The sequence below is a fragment of the Xenopus laevis genome, chromosome 9_10L, assembly GCF_017654675.1.
Source record: "Xenopus laevis strain J_2021 chromosome 9_10L, Xenopus_laevis_v10.1, whole genome shotgun sequence".
Lineage (NCBI taxonomy): Eukaryota > Metazoa > Chordata > Amphibia > Anura > Pipidae > Xenopus > Xenopus laevis.
In genome coordinates this window covers 128170754-128193237 of record NC_054387.1, presented here as the reverse complement: position 1 = coordinate 128193237, position 22484 = coordinate 128170754, and the positions used below count along the sequence as shown (strand labels likewise).

General features: G+C 40.3%; 1 protein-coding gene across 5 annotated transcripts in view; it reads left to right on the top strand.

Moving 5' to 3' along the window:
• Positions 1-22436, top strand: part of LOC108701742 (putative leucine-rich repeat-containing protein DDB_G0290503) — a 35987-nt gene extending 13551 nt beyond the window's left edge. The window contains exons 6-23 of one of the 5 annotated variants that reach the window (XM_041575853.1): positions 252-461; positions 1302-1367; positions 2045-2127; positions 2205-2268; positions 2967-3050; positions 3798-3868; positions 3946-4009; positions 4156-4280; positions 4358-4421; positions 4568-4692; positions 4770-4833; positions 5596-5678; positions 5756-5819; positions 11144-11214; positions 14376-14402; positions 15339-15624; positions 15873-16073; positions 21287-22436. In XM_041575853.1, coding sequence (XP_041431787.1) covers positions 252-461; positions 1302-1367; positions 2045-2127; positions 2205-2268; positions 2967-3050; positions 3798-3868; positions 3946-4009; positions 4156-4280; positions 4358-4421; positions 4568-4692; positions 4770-4833; positions 5596-5678; positions 5756-5819; positions 11144-11214; positions 14376-14402; positions 15339-15624; positions 15873-16073; positions 21287-22002 — 2468 coding nt within the window. In that variant the 3' untranslated portion in view covers positions 22003-22436. Of the gene's footprint in view, positions 1-251; positions 462-1301; positions 1368-2044; positions 2128-2204; positions 2269-2966; positions 3051-3797; positions 3869-3945; positions 4010-4155; positions 4281-4357; positions 4422-4567; positions 4693-4769; positions 4834-5595; positions 5679-5755; positions 5820-11143; positions 11215-14375; positions 14403-15338; positions 15625-15872; positions 16074-21283 lie in introns of all 5 variants that reach the window. The other 4 variants (XM_041575852.1, XM_041575854.1, XM_041575855.1 and 1 more) reach the window with 4 other exon arrangements.
• The last annotated feature ends 48 nt before the right edge of the window (positions 22437-22484 follow it).

The following is a 22484-nucleotide window of genomic DNA, read 5'->3' as shown; positions in this document are numbered from 1 at the left end:
CCCCTGTCAGTAATTTGCACCTGAATCCTTCCTTCCTTCATTGAAAGGCATAGAAAATGTGCCCAAAATCCTCAGAAGCTGTGGTACAGGGAGCACGAGCAGGGGGTGGAGTGGGGGTAGACAAAACAGAGATGGAGCCAGGGCCAGGCGGAGCCACAATGTAACCAGAGAACATAGGTTACAGGTTGGCATCTCTGCTGTTCATTGCAATATTATACAACTTTTTTATCTGTATTTGTATTGCTTTGTAGGCCAGGAGAAGATCATTGTGGTCATTGACGATTTGCTGGAAAGCAATCTAGAGAAGACAAAGGGTACAATCCACCAAAATCAGCCAAGCATTGGACAGTATTCCCAGGAAGCCTTCTTCTTCAGTGAAAGAGAAAAGAAGTCTGGAATAAACAAATCTAAGTCCATGCAGGATAAAATTACAGAAATCAAACAAACCATAGAGAATAGCAGTAAGTTAATATACAGAGAACTTTTCCTCCTGGTTATTATATCTTCTCACAGGTTATAGTATCAATTCTCAACAGACACTGGGAAGGTATTAATGATTCAGATCTGTATCATGCAGTAGACTATGACATTGCCTCCCTTTCATTATGAATTAACTTTACATAATATTACTGTATGTGCCCTGTCGTGGAAAAGAGAACTCTTTGTGATGGATCGTGACAGTTTAGCAATCTAACCAGTTTTATACAAACTTTGCATTCTAAATAATTACATTTACTAAAGGGTGTTTGTTCTTTATCCAACTCCACCAATATTGCCATCAACATGTCAATTTTTTTCTATGATGACAATACACGTTTACTTAAAACTGTGCTTGTGCCAAAATTTTACAGGTGTAAATTCTTGACATAAATTCCCCAATGCATTTTCCACATTTAGTTTTAGTGGGAAACATTTGCTAGAGGACTTACCTAACACAGAAATGATGCGGAATATAAGAAGGGAGAAGATGGCATACATAGTAAGATACAAAAATACCATTTTATAATGGTGGTTAGCCAGACTGAGTCTGGTAAAACTCTTGGTAATAAAATGTCTTTTGAGAAATTGGCAAATTTTCTAAGCTTAGCACTGATATAATTTCCCTGGTGAAAAGATGTTAATGTGTGCCAATGTGAAGTTAATTTGCCAAAACTTGTTGTACGTTCTCTTTTAAGTAAATTGACGATGTTGTGGCAAAATTTCCTTTTTGGTGAAAAATACTCAATTTTTTAACTCTCGCCTTTTAATAAAAATACCCCTTTGTGCGGCACAATTTAAAATTCTGCTTTTACCTTTTACAGTCAAAAGACATTCCCTTTCATCATCAACCAGCCAGAATTCTTCAGATACAGAAGCATTGCCCTTGAGTAAGTTTAGTAGAATCTAATTATAACAAAAAACTTCCGATGAATGTTACTCTGTCTTTTAAGCTTCAAAGTACTGTACACGAGGAACATTTTTGGACAAATGAGGGAGGGAATACTGGTTTATTGTTAGAGAATCAGTGAGTAGCCCATCTACCTTGCAGTGCTGGGGTCCTGAGATCAGTTGAAGCTTGGGCAATATCTGTAAGAAGTCGGTGTGTTCTTCTTGTGGCTGTATTGGTTTCTTCCCACCTAATAATAATAATATGCAGGCAGTTTAATTGGGATCACAAGCTCTGCTAGGGGAGGGACTGATGTTTGGCCCTATATAAATACCACCAATAAATAATTAACATAACTAATGTTGCTCAGACATGAGATGATATATTCTGATAATTCTGGTAACTTGTTGACGGTTGACCCATGTATGATGCTTTCCTGATGACTAGATATCTATTGGGCAGGTTAAAACATTCTGCTGACCACCCAGACCATTTCAGTTTGTTGATACATTTCTCTACCAAAAGATCTCTGTAGGCCCCCATTTTGAACCTGGGGCCAAGCAATTAGGTCAGATTCATTTAGCCCAGTGCATGGTTGGACAAAATTCTGATATTCCTTTATTCATCAACTTTATGCATGGAAAAAGAAGAAGGTAAATTGCTGAGTTGTTTCTGCAGGAACTGATGATCAGACCCCCACACAGAGACAACAGGAAAGTCACATCAGAAGGAAAGAACTTCAACCAGGAACAAGAGAGCGAGTGAGTAACACTGGAAGGACTGACTGATTTGCTGAGACTCATGTGAGTGTAACTAAAGTGACTCTCTATTCCTCTAGAGCAAATCAGAGGATGAAATAGAGGAAAAGCAGAGCAGAGGTGGTGGCCCTCAGACCAAAGAAGGTGAGTAACAAACAGCAGGACTGAAAGTGCTCAAGCAAGTGAGTGGGGAAAGTGGGGAATACAAGTGGACAATGATTACGTTCTACAGACTGAAGCATAAAGGCAAGTCACTTTGGTTTCTTTCATGAGGCAATTTTTGAGGTCAAATTTGTTAGATTTTTATAATCTAAACATCCGTTAATAGAATTATATGGGCGAGGCAAGGAATAGAGAATCTAATGTAGTTCCATGTGAAGCAGACAGACATGATTGTGATTGGTTAACTTCCATGCAGGCTTAATAGTGAATAGGCAGTGACTAGAGTCAGCAGGTAGAATTTGAAACTTCATAACACAGACATTTGAACACATTATTATGTAAAATGTTATCTTGTGCCTAAAATTTCGAATACAATTGTCTTTATTGGCACCTTTAAATACTAATTTCTTAATTGTTGCTGTGCAAATACTGTCTTGTATTAATGACAGGCTATTACCCCTGTATGCAATGAAAGGCACTACATTTTCCCAGGTTCAGTGCCCCACAGCAACCAAATAAGGATGTTTGCTTTTAAACAGGTGTTGTTGCTATGGGTTACTACACCTGAACAAACTTGGTGTTATATGTTACCTAACCCCATAACTATTTTAGCATCAATATTTAGTGTTCCTCTTTCTCTGTCTATTTGATCCCACTGGCATTCCCCTTCTCTTACACAGGGCCAAACATGGGTGGCAGTTGCAGAGCTAAACCAGCTGAAGGAAGCAGGACAGAGGCAGAACAAATAATTATCGTTGCTCATGGTAAGTTCTACTCATCCATCCTGTCATGGCCATGCTCTGTTCTCCCATCTGATGTGAGCTGCTGATCATACATTGAGGTTCAAGGCTGAGGGAGATCTGCACCCAAGAGCCATGCAGGCCTAGGGCAGAGACTCTAACCAATCTGTTTGTGACTCTCAGGTGCTGGGTCAGTGCATGCTGGCAGTGCAAGGTCACAATGTTAAGGCACCATTTCCCTAATTCCAGTGGTTCTCTTTGGCACTCTGCAAAAAAGGACAATGTTCCCCATAACCATTGTTTTAGAACAGGGACAGTCCATGTTATTTGAGGACAGATGCTGACTTCAAACTTCAGCTTGGGTGCAGTACTGTGTTTCACCCAATATTACACCTTTTCTGTAATTTCCCCTGCCCTGCAAATAATAGTAAAAGTGAAATAAATGACCCCTTATGTGTTTCAATTACTTAAAGTTCCCATTAACTGCCAAGTACTTCTTTGATTTCCTTCTCAGCAACTTTATTCCAGAAATGGATTGGGCAGCCATAATGCTTAAAGCAACACATATGTAGAGCTCCCTTCTTAGGGACTTTAAATTAACCACAAATACAGAAAGTTTCTGAGTAAACTGATTTTCTCATTTTAAAAAGACGTTTGGAGAAAAGGTGGAACAGTTTAGGCAAATGTCTGAACAGTCAGTCTCAAAACATAACTTTAATACCTTTAGAAGAGGGATAAACCGCAGTCTTGTTGTTTTTGCTGGAACTGCAGATCCAGAGGCAGAACAGAGACAACAGGACTTTCACAACAGGAAAGAACTTCAACCAGGAACAGGAGAGCAGGTGAGTATCATTGGAAGGACTGACTGATTTGCTGAGACTCATGTGAGCGTAACTAAAGTGACTCTCTATTCCTCTAGAGCAAATCAGAGGTCAGAAGAAAGGAGATGAAGAACATAAACAGTGGCTCTCAGACTGCAGAAGGTGAGTAACAAAAGCAGCACTGAAAGTGCTCAATAACTAAGTGAAGAAAGTGGGGAATACAAATGGGAAATGATTAAGTGCTACAGACAAGTGTAAAGGCAAGTCACTCTGGGTTCTTCCATTGAGCGATTTTTCAATTAATGCAGAGGTCAAATCTGGAAAATTTTTACACAAAAAATCAAACTGCAGTGGAACTGCAGATCCAGAGGCAGAACAGAGACAACAGGACTTTCACAACAGGAAAGAACTTCAACCAGGAACAGGAGGGCAGGTGAGTATCATTGGAAGGACTGACTGATTTGCTGAGACTCATGTGAGTGTAACTAAAGTGACTCTCTATTCCTCTAGAGCAAATCAGAGGTCAGAAGAAAGGAGATGAAGAACATAAACAGTGGCCCTCAGACTGCAGAAGGTGAGTAACAAAAGCAGCACTGAAAGTGCTCAATAACTAAGTGAAGAAAGTGGGGAATACAAATGGGAAATGATTAAGTGCTACAGACAAGTGTAAAGGCAAGTCACTCTGGGTTCTTCCATTGAGCGATTTTTCAATTAATGCAGAGGTCAAATCTGGAAAATTTTTACACAAAAAATCAAACTGCAGTGGAACTGCAGATCCAGAGGCAGAACAGAGACAACAGGACTTTCACAACAGGAAAGAACTTCAACCAGGAACAGGAGAGCAGGTGAGTATCATTGGAAGGACTGACTGATTTGCTGAGACGCATGTGAGTGTAACTAAAGTGGCTCTCTATTCCTCTAGAGTAAATCAGAGGATAAAATAGAGGAAAAGCAGAGCAGAGGTGGTGACCCTCAGACTACAGAAGGTGAGTAATAAACAGTAGGGCTGAAAGTGCTCAAGCAGTGAGTTGGGAAGTGGGGAATACAAATGAACAATGCTTATGTTCTACAGACTGAAGCACAACGGCAAGTCACTCTGGTCCAAGAGCCATGCAGGGCTGGGGCTGAGACTCTAACCAATCTATCTGTATGTGACTCTCAGGTGCTGGGTCAGTGCATGCTGGCATTGCAAGGACACAAAGTTGAGGCACCATTTCCCTAATTCCAGTGGTTCTCTTTGGCACTCTGCAAAAAAGGACAAATTCCCCATCAACCATTGTTATAGAACAGGGAGAGTCCATGTTATTTGAGGACAGATGCTGAATTCAAACTTCAACTTGTGTACTTATTTGAGTACTGTGCTGCACCCAAGATTGCACCTTTTTTGTAATTTTCCCCTTACCTAAAATAAAAGTAAAAGTGAAATAAATAACCCATTATGTCTTTCAATTACTCAAAGTTCCCCTTAACTGCTTAGTACTTCTTTGATTTTCTGCTCAGCAACTTTATTCCGGAAATGAATTTGGCAGCCATAATGCTTAAAGTAATAGATAGTAGTGCTCACTTCTTAGCGTGACTTCATATTAAATAAAGATAGTTTCTGACTAAACTGATTTTCTCATTTTAAAAAGACATTTGAGGGAAAACTTGGAACAGATTAGGCAAATGTCTGAACAGTCAGTCTCAAAACATAACTTGAACACCTTTAGAAGAGGGATTAACTGCAGTTGTTTTTGCTGAAACTGCAGATCCGGCCCTGACAGAGGCAGAACAGAGACACCAGGAAAGTCACAAAAGAAGGAAAGAACTTCAACCAGGAACAGGAGAGCAGGTGAGTAACATTGGAAGGACTGACTGATCTGCTGAGACTCATGTGAGCGTAACTAAAGTGACTCTCTATTCCTCTAGAGCAAATCAGAGGTCAGAAGAAAGGAGATGCAGAACAGAGATGGTGGCTCTCAGACTACAGAAGGTGAGTAACAAAAGCAGCACTGAAAGTGCTCAAGAACTAAGTGAAAAAAGTGGGGAATACAAATGGGAAATGATTAAGTGCTACAGACAAGTGTAAAGGCAAGTCATTCTGGGTTCTTCAATTGAGCAATTTTTTAATTAATGCAGAGGTCAAATCCGGTAGATTTTTACAAAAAAACCGAAATATTCATCAACAGAATAATATGGGTGAGCACAGAGAATCTATTTCTTGCCTGTCTGAAATACGTGGTTACACTTTGATTGCACCAAGGTGGGGAAAAAAGACTCACAGTTACTTGTGGCCCCTAAAAAGGGATTTCAACATTTAGCAATGAGGAGAGGACTAAAGCTTCATAGCAGGACTGTAGTTTCATAGGAAGTAGACAAACAGGATTGTGATTGGATAGCCTGTATTTACACTTAATAGTGATTAGGCAGAGGTCTGAATCTTTGATACAAATGTACAAACTTTGTGCAAATTAGTACATTTTTGTGCAAATTAGTACAATTAGTACATTAGTACATTTTGTGCAAATTAGTACATAAATAACTCATTTATGACCACAGACTGCTTTGGCAGCCATGCAAAATTTCATTGCACAAATGTGCGCAATTTAAAGCTGTTCCTTGCCTTTCTGCGTTTGCCCTCAAGCACTGCTACTTGGAGTGCTTTTGTTGGAGTGCTATCACAAGAGTAAAATAATTCAGTGTCAAGTGCCTGCACAAAGGCCCAACATGACAAAGATTAGGAGGCAAGTTTTGGTTGCATAAAAACCTAAGGGCAGATTTCTTATAACCTGTTGTGATTCCATAAATGAATTCCAACAAATAGGTGGGGCAGAATTTAATAAACACAATTCTGCTGGATAGAATATGTAGCCTTCTCTGAGATACCCTACAGTTTATTTGGGCATTTGTGTAGCCTGAGCCTTGTTGGTTCAGCTTTTCTCCCAGCTTTGTACATTCGGCTACTAAGATGGTGAAATTTTTAACACTCAACGTTAATGGTCTTAATAGCGTAATGAAGCGCTACATGGTAATCAGGGAGATTCATAGACTGCGTCCGGATATTGTGATGCTACAAGAAACTCATTTCAAAGCCTCTGAGAACCAAACCCTCAACACTAACCTTTATCCTAAGGTATATCAAGCCAGTAGGAATGTCAAGAGGGCAGGTTTACTTACTATGATCCATAGAGATTGTCCCTTTGAAGTGACTCAGATCCTTAGTGACCCGAATGGCCGTTACTTAATCCTGGAGGGGACTTTGGGGGGAAAGCCGCTTAAATTGGCAAATATATACTCTCCGAATACAAACCAGCTGTCTTTTCTTAAGCCCACTCTGACCAAGATTTGCAGCACTCATTGTCCTTATACCGTCATAGGAGGAGATTTTAATTTAGTCCTCTCGGAATTAAAGGATCGCTCCTCACCCCCTGCACAACGGGATTACAAAATTCACTGCCGCAGATTCAGGCAGCTTTTTCGCAGGCTAGACCTTCAGGATGTCTGGCGAGTACATCACCCTACTGATAGTTCATATACATTTTTGTCAACTCGACATCAATTGTATTCTCGGCTGGACTTTTCTTTGATTCCCCGACTGATGTTGACGTACCAAGCAACCACGGATATTATCGCGATTCCCTGGTCCGATCATTCGGCTGTCATACTCGATATTGAACTTTCTACAGCCCCTCCAAGAAGTTCACATTGGCGCTTAAATGAGTCCTTATTGAATGATACGCAGGCATGTTCTGATGTGTTACAAACGATGCAAAATTATTTTACTGAAAATGTGAACTCTGTAAATAATGTGTCTATGTTATGGGAAGCACATAAAGCAGTCCTCAGGGGTAAATTTATAGCAATGTCAGCTTACAGGAAGAAGACAAAGCTCCATACTTGGTCCACCCTTGACCAAAAATTGAGATCCCTTGAACGCTCAGCACATAAGAACCCCACACCAGCTATTCAGAAGGAAATTGTTCTAGTCCGCAAACAGCTAAAATCACTGACAGCGGCAGATGTTGAGAAAGCCTTACGTTGGACTAAGCAAAAATATTATGAGCGAGGTGACAAACCCCACTCCCTTTTGGCTAAGAGATTAAGAGATCAGCAGATACAATCAGCAATTACTGCTATTTCTCTAGAGGGAGGTGGGATGGCTTATATGCCTATAGAAATAGCTAAGGCTTTTCAGGGATACTATACTGCATTGTATAACCTTCCAGAACCCCCTGTCCATCTACGAGATAAGATCCAAGGCCAACGGAGAACCTTTTTGACAGACAATATTGTCTCTAGATTTACCCCTGAGGACGTGCAGTGTTTAAATAAGGTGATAACTGTAGAGGAAATCAAAGAGACCATTAAATCCTTGCCTCCCTCAAAGGCGCCAGGGCCGGATGGACTCCCCTATTCTTATTATAAGAAATTTCTAGAACTCCTATCCCCTCATTTAGCGAAACTTTTCAATTTGTTTTTGTCTGGAGCTGTCATTCCTTCTTCAATGTTGGCGTCTTATATCACTTTGATACACAAGGATGGCAAAGATCCGAGCCAATGTGGTAGTTATAGACCTATAGCCCTCCTGAACTCAGATCTGAAGTTATTCACGAAAATTTTAGCGAATAGGTTAGCCCCGCTTATGCCTAAACTTATTGACTCAGATCAAGTTGGTTTCGTTTACGGTAGGCAAGCGGGAGACAATACCAGACGCACAATTGATTTGATAGACGCCATCCATAAGACTAAGACGCCAGCTTTACTGTTAAGTTTAGATGCTGAAAAGGCGTTTGACCGTCTGCGCTGGGATTTTCTCTTTGATCTCCTCTCTGCATTAGGGCTTCAAGGTCCTTTTCTGACAGGTATACGAGGACTCTATTCCCTGCCCAAGGCTACCCTTAAGGTTCCGGGGGCGTCCAGCTCTGTGATCTCAATACGAAATGGCACTAGACAGGGATGCCCCCTGTCACCTTTATTATATGCTTTAAGCATCGAACCTCTGGCATCAGCCATTAGAAAACACCCAGATATCACAGGCCCAAAGATCCAAGGCTGAGAGTTCATTATATCTCTTTTTGCGGACGATGTCCTCTTGACATTAACGAACCCAGTAATCTCTCTCCCTAATTTGCATAAAATACTGAATGAATATGGTCTTTATTCAGGTTATAAGGTGAATGTAGATAAAACTGAAGCCCTGCCTTTAAATTTACCAACAGCCACACGGAACACTTTGGCAGCGACCTTCCGCTACAAGTGGAAAGATCATACCTTGAAATATCTGGGGATTAATTTGACTAAAACTTACTGCACTTTATACCGACACAACTTCCCCCTCTCATATTGAAATTAAAGAATCTCATACGCAAATGGAACCCCCTTCCAATTTCGTGGCTGGGGAGGATCACAACATTAAAAATGGCCATCCTCCCAAAGTTATTATACCTTTTTGAGACTCTCCCAGTACCAGTACCGAAAGCTATCTTAAAGGACTTACAATCCATGTTTTTTAAATTCATTTGGGGTAAGTCCAGACACCGGGTACCTAGGACGGTAATGTTGGCTAGCAAAGGTCAAGGAGGCTTAGCAACTCCGAATATAGACAGTTACTATACAGCTGCTCACCTACGGCAAGTAGCTGGCTGGTCTACGTATGAGCCAACATCAAAATGGGCATATATAGAGGCCTTATGGATTTCTCCTATTCACCTTGCTACGTACCTATGGTGTAGGGGATCTCATCTCAAACTACCTTTAGGAGTTTTGAACCCGATTTCGTTTACCCTCCGAATTTGGAACCAATGTAGAAAAAAGTATAAATTGGTGAGCGCTATTTTGCCTCTTACGCCAGTGCTTGGTAATCCTTTATTTCCTCCAGGTATGCAGGATACTTTTAAAGCACATTGGGGTTTGAAAAGCTTCTTTACCGTCCGGGACTTTATCAATCCCTTGACAAGCAAACTCTTCTCTTTCACGGAATTACAAACTACTTCCCAAATATCCCCTACACTTTTTTTTGAGTAATTACAGCTTGCACACTTCTGCCAGAGCATTCTGGTTGGTGGTGGGCAACCAACCCCCCTCACAAGCTTTGAACGTATATGTAAGACCGGACTCCCCCAGAGAGCTCTAATCTCTACAATCTATAGGCTTTTAACTGACATCCCTGCTGACCCGTTCCCTAAACATAGATATATGGTGAAATGGGAAGAGATAATTTCGCAGGAAATACCAATGGATGTTTGGGAGGATATATGGGAGAACGCTAGGAAAAATGTTTTGTGTGTCAGGCAACAAGAAAGTTTGTATAAAACAATGTTTTTCTGGTATCATACTCCTAGTAAATTGCACAAATGGTTCCCCAATGTCCCACAGCATTGCTGGAGACACTGCGGGATGGTTGGGACACTTCCGCATATAATGCTGCAGTGTCCGCTGTTGTCTTCATTTTGGAAATCTGTTGAAACCTTCCTGAGCGAACTTTTCTGTGTAGAAATTGTCTTAGACCCTCTTACGACGTTAGTTGGGAAACCGTTAGAAAACGTGTCTAGGGTTGAGCAAAGATTACTTAATTATATACTCACAGCTTGCCGGTTAGCAATCATCTTTGGAAAAAACAATACCCACCACAGTTAGTAGATGTGATACGTAAGGTGGTAGATATGAGGGAAATGGAGTATATGACAGCTAGAATACGAGATACACTCCCTCGCTTTAATAAGATCTGGTTCAGGTGGGATGTTTTTACCACAACGGATATATATAAAGGGTTGTCTCCATAGGATCCGGATTATCTTAGATCTGGGATCCTCTACACTCTTGTCTACACAAATGGAATTATATACGAGTCCATTATTATCCAGGAACCACCCTCCCCTCCCCCCCTTTTTTTTCTTTTTCTTTTTTTTCTCCCTGTTGCCCTATAGTTCCATGGGTATTTTTCAAACACAGTGTTGATTTCGGGCGCACAAGCTCATATGGTTGATATTATGTTGCAATTTGCTGCACTGTGTATTGTGTACTAATACTGCTTACGGCTTGATGGACCTGTATGTATGTAACCAGGACTTTAATGTTTGATATTTTTTTGTTTTATGACCTTCTTTTTGCTGTAAAACTGATAAAACCGTAATAAAACTTTAAGTTATAAAAAAAAAAGAATATGTAGCCTTTTGACATCTTTTGCAACAGAGAGTATAGGCAGTAACTCGCCTGAGCTTAGAAAATGTCAATATATTGTTTCTACGAATGTTTTATAACTGCTAATTATGTGTAAATTATTTATTTTTAGTTATACTTTTTCCAATATCTTTTTAGGAAACACACCGCGGGTTTTAGATAAGTCAACAGAAAACCAACAGTCTGGAATTGGTTGGAAATATTTGAAAGTATGTTGCTTAAGCTTTTGTTATTAATCTTGTATAGGGCTACCAAATGTTCTCAGAGGTATGCAGATACATTTTAGTTGGAGCTAATGTACATAGCGTTTACCGTATATACTCGAGTATAAGCCGACCCGAGTATAAGCCGAGGTACCTAATTTTACCTACAAAAACTGGGAAAACTTATTGACTCGAGTATAAGCCTAGGGTTAGAAATGCATCTTAGGACATCTTCAGCAGAACACACGCTCCTGTGTGCGCTCTGCTAGGGAAGAAATAGCCTCTTATTCACTGATCCGAAGAGGCTGCAGTAACACCTCCGTGCTGCCCACACTTACTGTTTTAATCTCCCCCCTCATGACTTGGTCCTCCCTCTTTAGCCCTCAGTTCTCACTCACACTCACGCAGAAGTGTGTGTTCTGCTGAAGACCTAAAAGGCTTCTTCAAGTATTGGTGTATAGACAGACTCCGTGCTTTGTGTTGTTGGAATCGGTATGGCAGCACCCACTTAAATCACGGGACCCACTAGTCCCTGGGGATAAATATAGTATATAGAGTGGCGGTGTGTGCTTCTTTATATCTGCAAAAAGAAAATATGTGCTGTCATGTAATACAGTTGGTATCAGTCGGAAGGTTGATACAATTGGCTCTACTCGCATTCAATTAGAAAGGTAGCGTTCGTGTATGTATGTATACTGAGGATCTCCTCCATAGTTGTGCAGAGTATGCAGCTGTACGATCGTTCTGTGCAACTATCGGGTCCTGAAGTTTCTGTGCATTAAGCGTGTGGAGGCAATGGGGATCTCCTCCGTGGTTGTTCCTAATGGAAAAAACTGTGCATAGTGATATAGAGACAAGGTCTTCAGCCGGCCCGCACTGGACTTGTACTTACAGGATATGCAGCTTTACGATCGCTCTATACAGATAAATCTCGGGTGTGCAGATTTATGATCGCTTTGTACAGCTGATTGTACAAAACTGCTCTTACGGAACCAATTACCAGTAAAACAAGGTTCCCCAAAGTTCAAACGGCAGCGTATGGAATTTAAGTAATCAGAGACTGAAAGTGCGGGGAAAGAAACTCCACGAGGCAGACAACCCCCTCCCTGTAAAGAAGGAGCAGCAGCCTTCATACGCTGAACATACTAAGCCACAGAAACTGCAGGACCCGGGATTCAGCTGTACAAAGTGATCATAAATCTGTACACCCGAGATTTATCTGTATAGAGTGATGGTAAAGCTGCAGTGCGGGCCGGCTGAAGACCTTGTCTCTATATCACTATGCACAGTTTTTTTTCCATTAGGAACAAACACGGAGGAGATCCCCATTGCCTCCACACGCTAAATGCACAGAAACTTCAGGACCCGATAGTTGCAGAGCGATCGTACAGCTGCATACTCTGCACAACTACAGAGGAGATCCCCAGTATACATACATATACTAACACTACCTTTCTAATAAATTGTGAGGAGAGCCGATTGTATCAACCATCCAACGGTATTACATGATATCACATTTTTTCTTTTTTGCAGATATATGACTCGAGTATAAGCCGAGGTAGACTTTTTCAGCACATTTTTGGTGCTGAAAAACTCGGCTTATACTCGAGTATATACGGTAAGTGACTCGCCCAATGCCAGTTAAGTTAATTCCTTCCCACTGACCCATCTCCATCCTTGTGTCTCACCTATTCTTGGTGGCTCAGTTGGTTGCAATTTATATGGCATTACAATTATACATGCTGCTGATTTGGCTAAAAGCCTTGGGCAAATATTATACCTTAATGATAATGTGGCTGGTATTAAAAAAATAATATAAAATGGCAGGTCCATACCCAGATAGGCATATAGGGGCAAATTCACTAAGCGCCGAAGCGCCTAACGCTAGCGTCAATTCGCTAGCGTTGGGCATTTTCGTTACTTCGCAAATTCACTAACGAACGCTGGCGTAAATTCGCTAGTGTTACTTCGCACCCTTACGCCTGGCGAATTTTCGCTATGGACGTAACTACGCAAATTCCCTTTTACGCCAGACTTCCTTCGCCACCTCAGACCAGGCGAAGCGCAATAGGGTAGATAGGGATTGCTTCAAAAAAAGTTCACATTTTTTCTAAGTCCCAAAAAACGCTGGCATGATTTCTATATTATGGGTGATAGGATGAAAAAGATCGAAAAAATTTTTGGGGCCCCCCTCCCTCCCTCCCTCCCTCCCCCCTACATTTCCTAACTCATGGCAACTTAACTATACAGTGGGCACATGTGTAGGGCAAAAAAAAAAAAATTATTTGATGTTTTGAAGGTTTCCCAGGCATTTGTAGTGATTCTACGTATTCCTCCATTGAAATTTGAATTTGGCGCCGTATGCAAATTAACCATCGCTAGCGTAACTTCGCTTCGCTTAGTGAATCAACGCTAGTGCAACTTCGCAACCTTACGCTACCCCTGTGCGCAAATTCGGATTTTAGTGAATTTGCGGAGCGCTGGCGAAACTACGCCTGGCGAAGTGTGGTGAAGTGTGGCGAAGTGCGGCGAAGGTATGCCTGGCGCAACTACGAATCTTAGTGAATTTGCCCCATAGCCTTTTAAGTTATTGGATACTATTCAAAGGGGAAATAATGTTTTGACCTTCAACACCCTTTAACGACCTTTAACTGTCTAAGTGGCCTACTAACCTGCAATAATTAGAGTTATCACAAGTCCTGAATGACATTTGTCTTTAATCATTTCATTATGTGTCAAAGTAGTTAGGAATGAATTGAAAAAAGCAGAGAATGTTAGTTTATAAAATGAGGAAATGAAAGTAGGGATGCATCGACTCCACTATTTTAGGTTCCAGCCGAATCCTGAAAGATTTGGCCAAATACCGAACGGAATACGAACCCTAATTAGCATATGTAAATGAATGAAAGGGGGGAGAGAACCTCACGCTCTGTGCGTGATTAAAACATTTTTGGCTTCCTTGTTTGTGTGAAGAAAAGTCATGTGAATCTGTCTTAAAGAGGCTGAATATTGGTTGAATCCCAAACCGAATCCTGGATTCGTTGCATCCCTAAAAGAAAAAGCATAACTTTGGCCCTTCATGGGCATCTATTGGGATTATTATTGTTGACTTGTGCTGAATCAGCGCCATTATAAATAAACCTTGCTTATTTATATATTTTTTTCAGGGGGTTTTCGGAGGGTTAACACGAAAGGTAATTTCGTTTCTCAATATACTGTATATAGCATACAGCATTTTCTTTGTTATATTTTCTTTGTTTCTGTATTTATTAGCTATCTACCTACTCACAAATGTTTGCTTGCAATGAGCACCAAACATGTTTATCATTGCAATAAACATGAAGCCCAAAACACACTGCTCAAGTGTTTGGAAACACAGATGTTGGCTTCTGAATGCTGTTATCAATGTTTTCATGTTTATAAGCAGTATACGATTTTTTTGCTTGAATTAATGAAGTGTTACCTTGCACAGCACTACTTACATCCTTTTTTATTAATGTGCTTTTGCATGGGCATGGGAGTTGCAAGTCGCCATGCTTTATTTTAAAATAGCGCCAGGAGCAAGTGATAGAGCACTAGGGGGCACAAAATTGAGCAGGTCTGGGGCATTGCTGCGGTTTGCACCTGGCGAGATATTATGATACATAGGTCAGGGCAGTAATTCCCAAGTAATGGCTTGTGAGCAACGTGTTACTCGCCAATACCTTTGATGTTGCTCACAGTAGCCTCAAAGAAGTTTCCCATTTTTAAATTCCAGACTTGAAGGCATGTTTCAGAAGCATAAAGACACAGGTTTACTTTAAATAGAGCTTGTGCAGTCTAGCAGTTCCCATTGGGCTACCAGTTAGACTGTCACAGCCCTTATTTGTGTTCATCGAGGAACATTTCCCATGCTTGTGTGGTCCCCTACATTTGAATATTTCTCTTAGGTAAAAAAGGTTTTCATTGGTAAGGAGCAGCTCTTTTCACTTTATTGTGGCGTACAAATATACAGAAGGGAAAAAAAACTTGGAAGCTTGCACTTGTTTTTTGCACTTTGTCTACAGCCACACTGTTTGTAAATGATCCATACTGTCTTTTTTTTGATACTGCATTCAAACATTGTTAAAAACATTTTCTTTTTATTTTAGACAGAAACTCCTCATCTTTCTATCCCCGCGGAAATGAAAACGTCTCATACAAATCTTAAAGTCACCTTTTTCTCAAGGTCTTTAGAGAGAAACTACCTCTGGCTGGTGACCCACCTAGAAGAAATGAAGAGTATTTGTAGCGTGAACATTTCTAAAAATTACTCACCGCTTACTTCAGAGCTGGCTGATTCCACTTTTGCCATTCTGTACCACAACCAAAAGGATGGACACTTAAACATCACTGATGTTACTGACAGGGAACTGAAGGAATTATCTTCAAAGCTTGGTGGGTTTATTATTTTGACCTAAACATTTCTTATATAATTTAATAAGGGAAAAACTTCAGGGGCGTAAGGGACATAACTATTCTCATAAGGAAAAAAACATATAGGGTTAAGGATCATGGGTAGATATTGGAAGGGGAGTTAGAGGAAACTAGTGGAAATGGGGGACATGGTTGTCTGTTGGAGGGTTTTGCTTTGTGCATATTACTGCTTCATGCTATACTCTCATCCTCTGTTTTTGGAATTTCAGGAAAGGACAACATCATTGTCATAGCTGATGTGGATAAATCTCACTCTGGGAAGGAGAGGGAAATTCTGAAATTACAGCCCAGCATTGTGAGACTGGCTTGTGACCTGATTTTATTCACTGAGGAAGAAAAGAAGTCTAGTTACAATTCTGAAACTCTAAATATCAAATTGGAGAGAATAGAAACACTCATAATGAAGAGTGGTATGTATTATTATTAACATGTATTTATATAGCGCCAACATATTGCGTAGCACTGTAAAGTAAATGTGATTATACAACTACATCACATGAATTACATATATAGAATATATGGAGTAACAAACATCACAATCAATACAGGTACAAAAAGGTGAGGCAGGCCCTATGCATAGGCATACAGTCTAAAGGGAAGGGAGTAGTACACAAGGTGTGGGAGTGGGCAAGATCGAATTAAGTGGGTGAGAAATGTGGTATTGTATGTGGTGTTGCGTTTGGTAGTTAAGCAGAGTGAGGGTAGGCTTCTCGAAAGAAGTGTGTTTTCAGAGATTTTTTGAAAGCAGAAAGGTTGGGAGAAAGTCAGACAGACCGTGGAAGAGCGTTCCAGAGGAGGGGTGCAGCCCTTGCAAAGTCTTGAATGCGAGCATGTGAGGAGGTAATGAGAGAAGAGTTGAGTAGCAGGTCAGTAGAGGAGCGTAGTAAGCGAGTGGGTGAGTATATAGAGATGAGTTCAGAGATGTAGGGTGGAGCAGAGTTGTGAAGTGCTTTGAAAGTCAGTGTCATTAATTTGAATTTGATTCTGAAAGGTAACGGAAGCCAGTGCAGGGATTGACAGAATGGCGAGGCAGAGGAGGAGTGGTTGCTGTGGTGTATGAGCCTCGCAGCAGTGTTCATTATGGACTGGAGAGGTGACAGTCTCGGGAGTTAAAAGAGAGTTACAGTAGTCTAGACGCGATATGATGAGAGAGTGAATAAGAATTTTGGCAGCGTCTTGGGTGATAAATGATCGTATTTTGGATATGTTCCTTGGAAGTGACATGATTTAATAAGTGACTAGATATGAGGAGTGAATGACAGGGCAGAATTTAGGATAACCCCAAGGCACCGGGCCTGGGGAGAGGGGTGATAGTGGAATTGTTAACTATGATGGATACTTCGGGGATGCTACTGGTGTTAGTTGGAGGAAAGAGAACCATTTCAGTTTTAGAGAGGTTTAATTTAAGGTAGTGTTGCGACATCCAGGTAGAGATAGCGGACAGGCAGGAGGAGACGCGAGTTAGGAGTTCTGGGTTGAGATCAGGAGATGAGAGATAGATCTGAGTATCGTCAGCATAGAGGTGGTAGTGAAAACCATACGAATTTATTAATTTGCCAAGGGAGGAAGTATAGAGGGAGAATAGTAATGGTCCCAGGACAGAGCCTTGAGGAACTCCAACAGAAAGAGGTAGGGGAGAAGATGATACTCCATTGTAGGAGACACTGAAGGAACGATTGGTGATGTAAGAAGAGAACCAGGACAGGGCTGTGTCACAAAGGCCAAGCGACTGGAGGGACTGGAGGAGGAGAGGGTGATCTACAGTGTCAAATGCGGCTGAGAGATCAAGCAGTATTAGTAGTGAGAAATGATTGTTGGCTTTAGCGGTTAAGAGGTCATTAGTTAGTCGAGTCAGGGCAGTTTCCGTGGAGTGTTGTGGCTTAAAACCAGATTGTAGGGGGTCCAGCAGGTTATTGTCAGAGAGGAATGAGGTAAGTCGGTTGTAGACTAGGCGCTCAAGTAGTTTAGAGATGAAAGGTAGCAGAGGGATAGGTCGGAGGTTGTCAAGATTGGAGGTATCAAGAGAGGGTTTTTTCAGAATGGGGGTGACAAGAGCATGTTTTAGTTGAGAAGGAAACAGTCCAGTTGAGAGCGAAAGATTAAATAGGTGAGTTAAGGCTTTGATTAGACAAGGATTGGTATTGCGGAGAAGTTTTGAGGGAATTGGATCAAGCGGGCAGGTGGTAAGGTGAGAAGAGGCCAGAAGCTTTGAGACTTCCTCATCAGTGACAGGGGTGAAGGAGCACAGGAGAGACTGGGGAGTGTGGAGGGAGGGTGGTGGAAGTCTAGGGGGGTTGAGTAGTGTAATGTCCCTTCTGATAGTGTCAATTTTGTTTTTGAAGTGCTCAGCAATATCTTGAGCAGAGACAGATGTGCATGGAGGGGGTGGAGAAGGGGAAAGGAGAGTGTTAAAGGTGGAGAAAAGTTGTGCTGGTTTTTAGAAAGGGAGTTAATGAGTGAAGTAAAGTATGTTTGTTTGGCTTGGAAGAGGCTGGTGTTAAAGGAGCGCAGGGCAGATTTGTAGCTCCAAAAGTCTGATTCTGAACGGGATTTGCGCCAGCGACGCTCAAGTGCACGTGAGTGTCTTTGGAGCTCTTTTGTATGAGCAGTATGCCAAGGTTGAAGTGGTTTGGGTCTAGCACGTTTAGTTTGTATAGGAGCAAGCTCATTTAGGGCAGTGGTGAGAGTACTATAGTAGACAGTGGTAGCCACATTAGGACATGAGATGGCTGAGATATTAGAGTGAAGAGAGTCAAAGGAAGAAGAGAGATGTGACACGTCTACAGCTTGCAAGTCACGGTAAGTACGTGTTTGGGGAATAGCAGGGGGTGAGGAGGGAGTTAGTGAGAGTTGAAATGTGACCATATTGTGATCAGAGAGGGGAAATGGGGAGTTAGTAAAATTGGAAGTTTAGAGACAGAAGAGTTGTTAATGTTGTTAACGGGTATATTAAAGTCACCTAATATGATGGATGGGATGTTAGATGAAAGAAAGTAAGGAAGCCAAGCAGCAAAGTTGTCCAGAAATTGTGCAGTTGGTCCTGGTGGTGGATATATAAGAGCAATGCAGAGGGAAACAGGAGAAAAGAGCCTAATGCAGTGAGCCTCAAATGAGGAGAATGATAGAGAGGGAACAGGTGGAAGAACTTTAAAAGTACAGCGGGGAGAGAGAAGCAAACCCACCCCACCTCCAGGTCTGTTACCAGGTCTGGGAGTATGAGTAAGGTGTAGGCCCCCATAGGACAGGGCAGCAGGTGAGGCAGTGTCAGTAGGAGAGAGACAGGTTTCAGTAAGCGCAAGTAGGTTAAAGGAATTTGCAATGAAATGGTCGTGTATAGCGGTGAGTTTGTTGCAGACAGATCTGGCATTCCAGAGAGCACATGAAAGATTAACTGGGTTTTTGGGTATAGGAGTAAGTGTTCTGTACTGTTTGAATTTGCTCCGGAGAGAAGGAGCTCGTGGCCGTGATATAACTGGGATGGGGTAAGGGCCAGGGTTTGGGGAAATGTCCCCAGCTGCCAGCAATAGAAAGGAAAGAAAGACTAAGTGAGAGCGGGATTTATAAGTCCTTGGTTTGTATGAAAGAGAGGAGTTTTGTGGAATAGCTGAACAGAGTACTTTATAAACTTCATGTGTGGAGAGGGAAGGAGAGGAGAGAAGAGAGGCTGAGATTTGTATAGAACTGGGATTTGATGGAGGAGGTAGTGAAAAATGTTTTATGAAGCATGAGAGTGAAAGGAGGAGAAATACATGACAAAGCATGTTTGGAGTAAGAAGTTACAAACTAGCAGGTACAAACAAATCTGTTTTCTTGTTATCCCAGATGGTTCACTGTTGATTGCAGGGGAATCCGGTTCCTTTTGCCTTGTCAATGCCTTGTCCAACTGTCTTGTTTAACTGTCATTTCTAAGCACTTGTGAAATTTTAGCACTTAAGAATTGTTATCACTCGTGCCATGCCCCAGACACGAGTGCCATTCCCAATACTGGGTCTGAATTTATATGTAGCTGATTGGGAAAACCAGAGCCTAATTAATCAATTAATCAATTAAATAGCTAGCAAAGGGCAGAGTTTTACAGACACCAGAACCAGGTTTGGGGCTATAAAAATATCTCTTGTTCACTGAGGAGGGGACACAGATGTGTGCTTTAGATATTTATCAAAGAACTAAAGTAGAATAGGCCTGACAGACAAAAGTTATTGGGGTTAACAAATACAAGTAGGGATATAGCAGAATTACCAGAATAAACAGTTGCAGTATATGGATATGGCAGTGTATGGATATAGCAGAATTACCAGAATAAACAGTTGCAGTATATGGATATGGCAGTGTATGGATATAGCAGAATTACCTGTAGGAATGAGAAGAGATAGGAGTTAGTTCCATGGAACTGTCTTGTTTAACAGAATAGAATTATATGAATTATATGAAAAAAGAATAGACAAACAAAGCACATGCTTAGAGGATGATTTACTAATTTTCACATTTGAGTATTTTCCAAAATTTGATTGGGGAAAAAAAAAATCTCAAATAAACTTGACAATTTTTTTTCACAATCCATTTTTCTTTTAATTGACTAATAGCATAAATACTAAAACTAGGGTAACTCAATCACTTATTTCATGACAAATCTTCATGATCACCCTGAAAACTACATTATTCCATATACAGGTATGGGACCTGTTAACCAGAATGCTTGAGGCCTTTCTGTTCCGATCTTTTGAATCTTCATACCTTGAGTCTACTAGAAAATATTAAATAAACTCAATAGGCTGGTTTTGCTTCCAATAAGGATTAATTATATCTTAGTTTGGATCATATACAAAATACTGTTTTATTAATATAGAGAAAAAGGAAATCATTTTTTAAAATTTGGATTATTTGGATAAAATGGAGTCTTTGGGACACAGACTTTCTGTAATTCTTTCTGGATAACTGGTTTCCAGATAATTGATCCTATATACAGTATTTGACTTTTTTGTTAAAAAAAAAAGCAATTACAAAATAGCCTGAATGTCGAAAATGCATATACCATTCTGTTATATTTTTTCAATTGATAAATCTCAAAAATGTGATTGAAATTTTAAAATATTCAAGATCATGGGGGTTTTTTTGCCTTTATTTGCTTTATTTCAAGAAAACTGTCCCTTAGTGGGAGCCTGGGAGGTGTATCAGCTTTGGTCTAACGGGAATGCATTATTATGCCTTTTAGCAGCTACCTTGCTCTAATTTTACTCAGAGGAAAAAGTGAACCCACCTCCTCCATCCCCTGGAGTGGCATTACGTATTGGGGGTGGGGCAAAGTCCCAATATGCTGGAATACAAAACTGATGGAATAGCTTTAGGGTTAACCAATATTATTATAGGGCGTGTTTATACCCCTAAGGTCTCAGCAACCATGCAACCAGCCAACTGGCTTTGCACTATTAGTACATTATTGTCTCTGCCTGACACACTCTGATCCCCAAGGAATCAAACTACTGGTATTCAAAGTGAAAATATTACTTTTTGCATCAATGGCAAGTAATGCCACATTATAAATATTTCAAGGATGAAAACAGTTTTTTTAACTGATATCTTTAAGTACACATTTTTACAATGTTTTCTTGTTTTTTCTTAGCAGGAAAATTAGGCACTGAGTCATCAAATGATACACTCAAAAGACAGATAAAAGAAACAAGTGCGGGTCAAAGTCTTAATGGCCTGGAAAGCAATCACAAATCATCAATAAAAAAGATAAACGTCAATGAAACAAATATTGAAAAGGAAATGCAGGAAGGTTCTTCAACTACATCCAATAATTTGATTCACACTGAATTAAGAGTTAGTGAAAACTCTGGTAATGAAAAATTACCTAAATCTCTTCAAAACCATGGAGGTCAACTTCAACTTGAAAATAAAATAAATCACTATGAAGGTACAGGGGGAGACTTTGAATGTGTCAAAAACATGGGAGATTCCTTGGCAGAGCAGCAAAAGGAAATGGTGAAGGCCTTCAAGTTATATTCTGAAATTCAAGAAAAAATTGTAAAGGAATCCCAGCAAATTCAAGATGTCATAAATGACTTGCAGAATACAATAATAAAGCAGGGTCAGGAAATCAAACTGAAAGATAAGAAAATAAAGGAGCAAACTCAGAAAATAGAAGAACAGGATCAGAAAATAGAAAAATTGGATCAAAAAATAAAAGAGCAGGATCAGAAAATAGTAAAATTGGATCAAAAAATAAAAGAGCAGAAAATAGAAGAACAAGCACAGATTAAATTAGAACAAGATAGATTAAAAAATCAAGATGAAAAAATCAAGGAGCAAGCTAAAAAAACTAGAAAAGCAAGATGATAAAATGGAAGAACAGGTCCTAAAGTGAAACAAACTGGTACAGTACACATACTTTAATGAACAAGATAATTTAATACTGAATACCCCCCCTTCAGATAGGTTGCTGTAGGGTAACAGATCCAGTGACAACTTTTTATTTGTTATTGCCACAGGGAAAATTGTTCAGTTTGCATATTTGCCAATTTTTGTGCCTACTTGTCTATAAAACATCATCTTGGACAAGAACGTTTTACTTCAACCATTTTTTAGAACTTATCTATGGGTACAAGAAGAAGTTATTTTTGGCAGCAGAATCCAACCGACATTTTCTTACTTATCCATACTTTTTCCAGTTACCAAGTTGTTCAAATGATAACCCTTTGTTTTAACAAGAACCTGCTTTATGTGTTTCCTGTAATATTGCGGAAAAAATAAATAAAACAAAATTTATTGTAGTTTTCTTCAAAATGTGTTTGTCTATAGTAAAATGTGCAGCACCATTA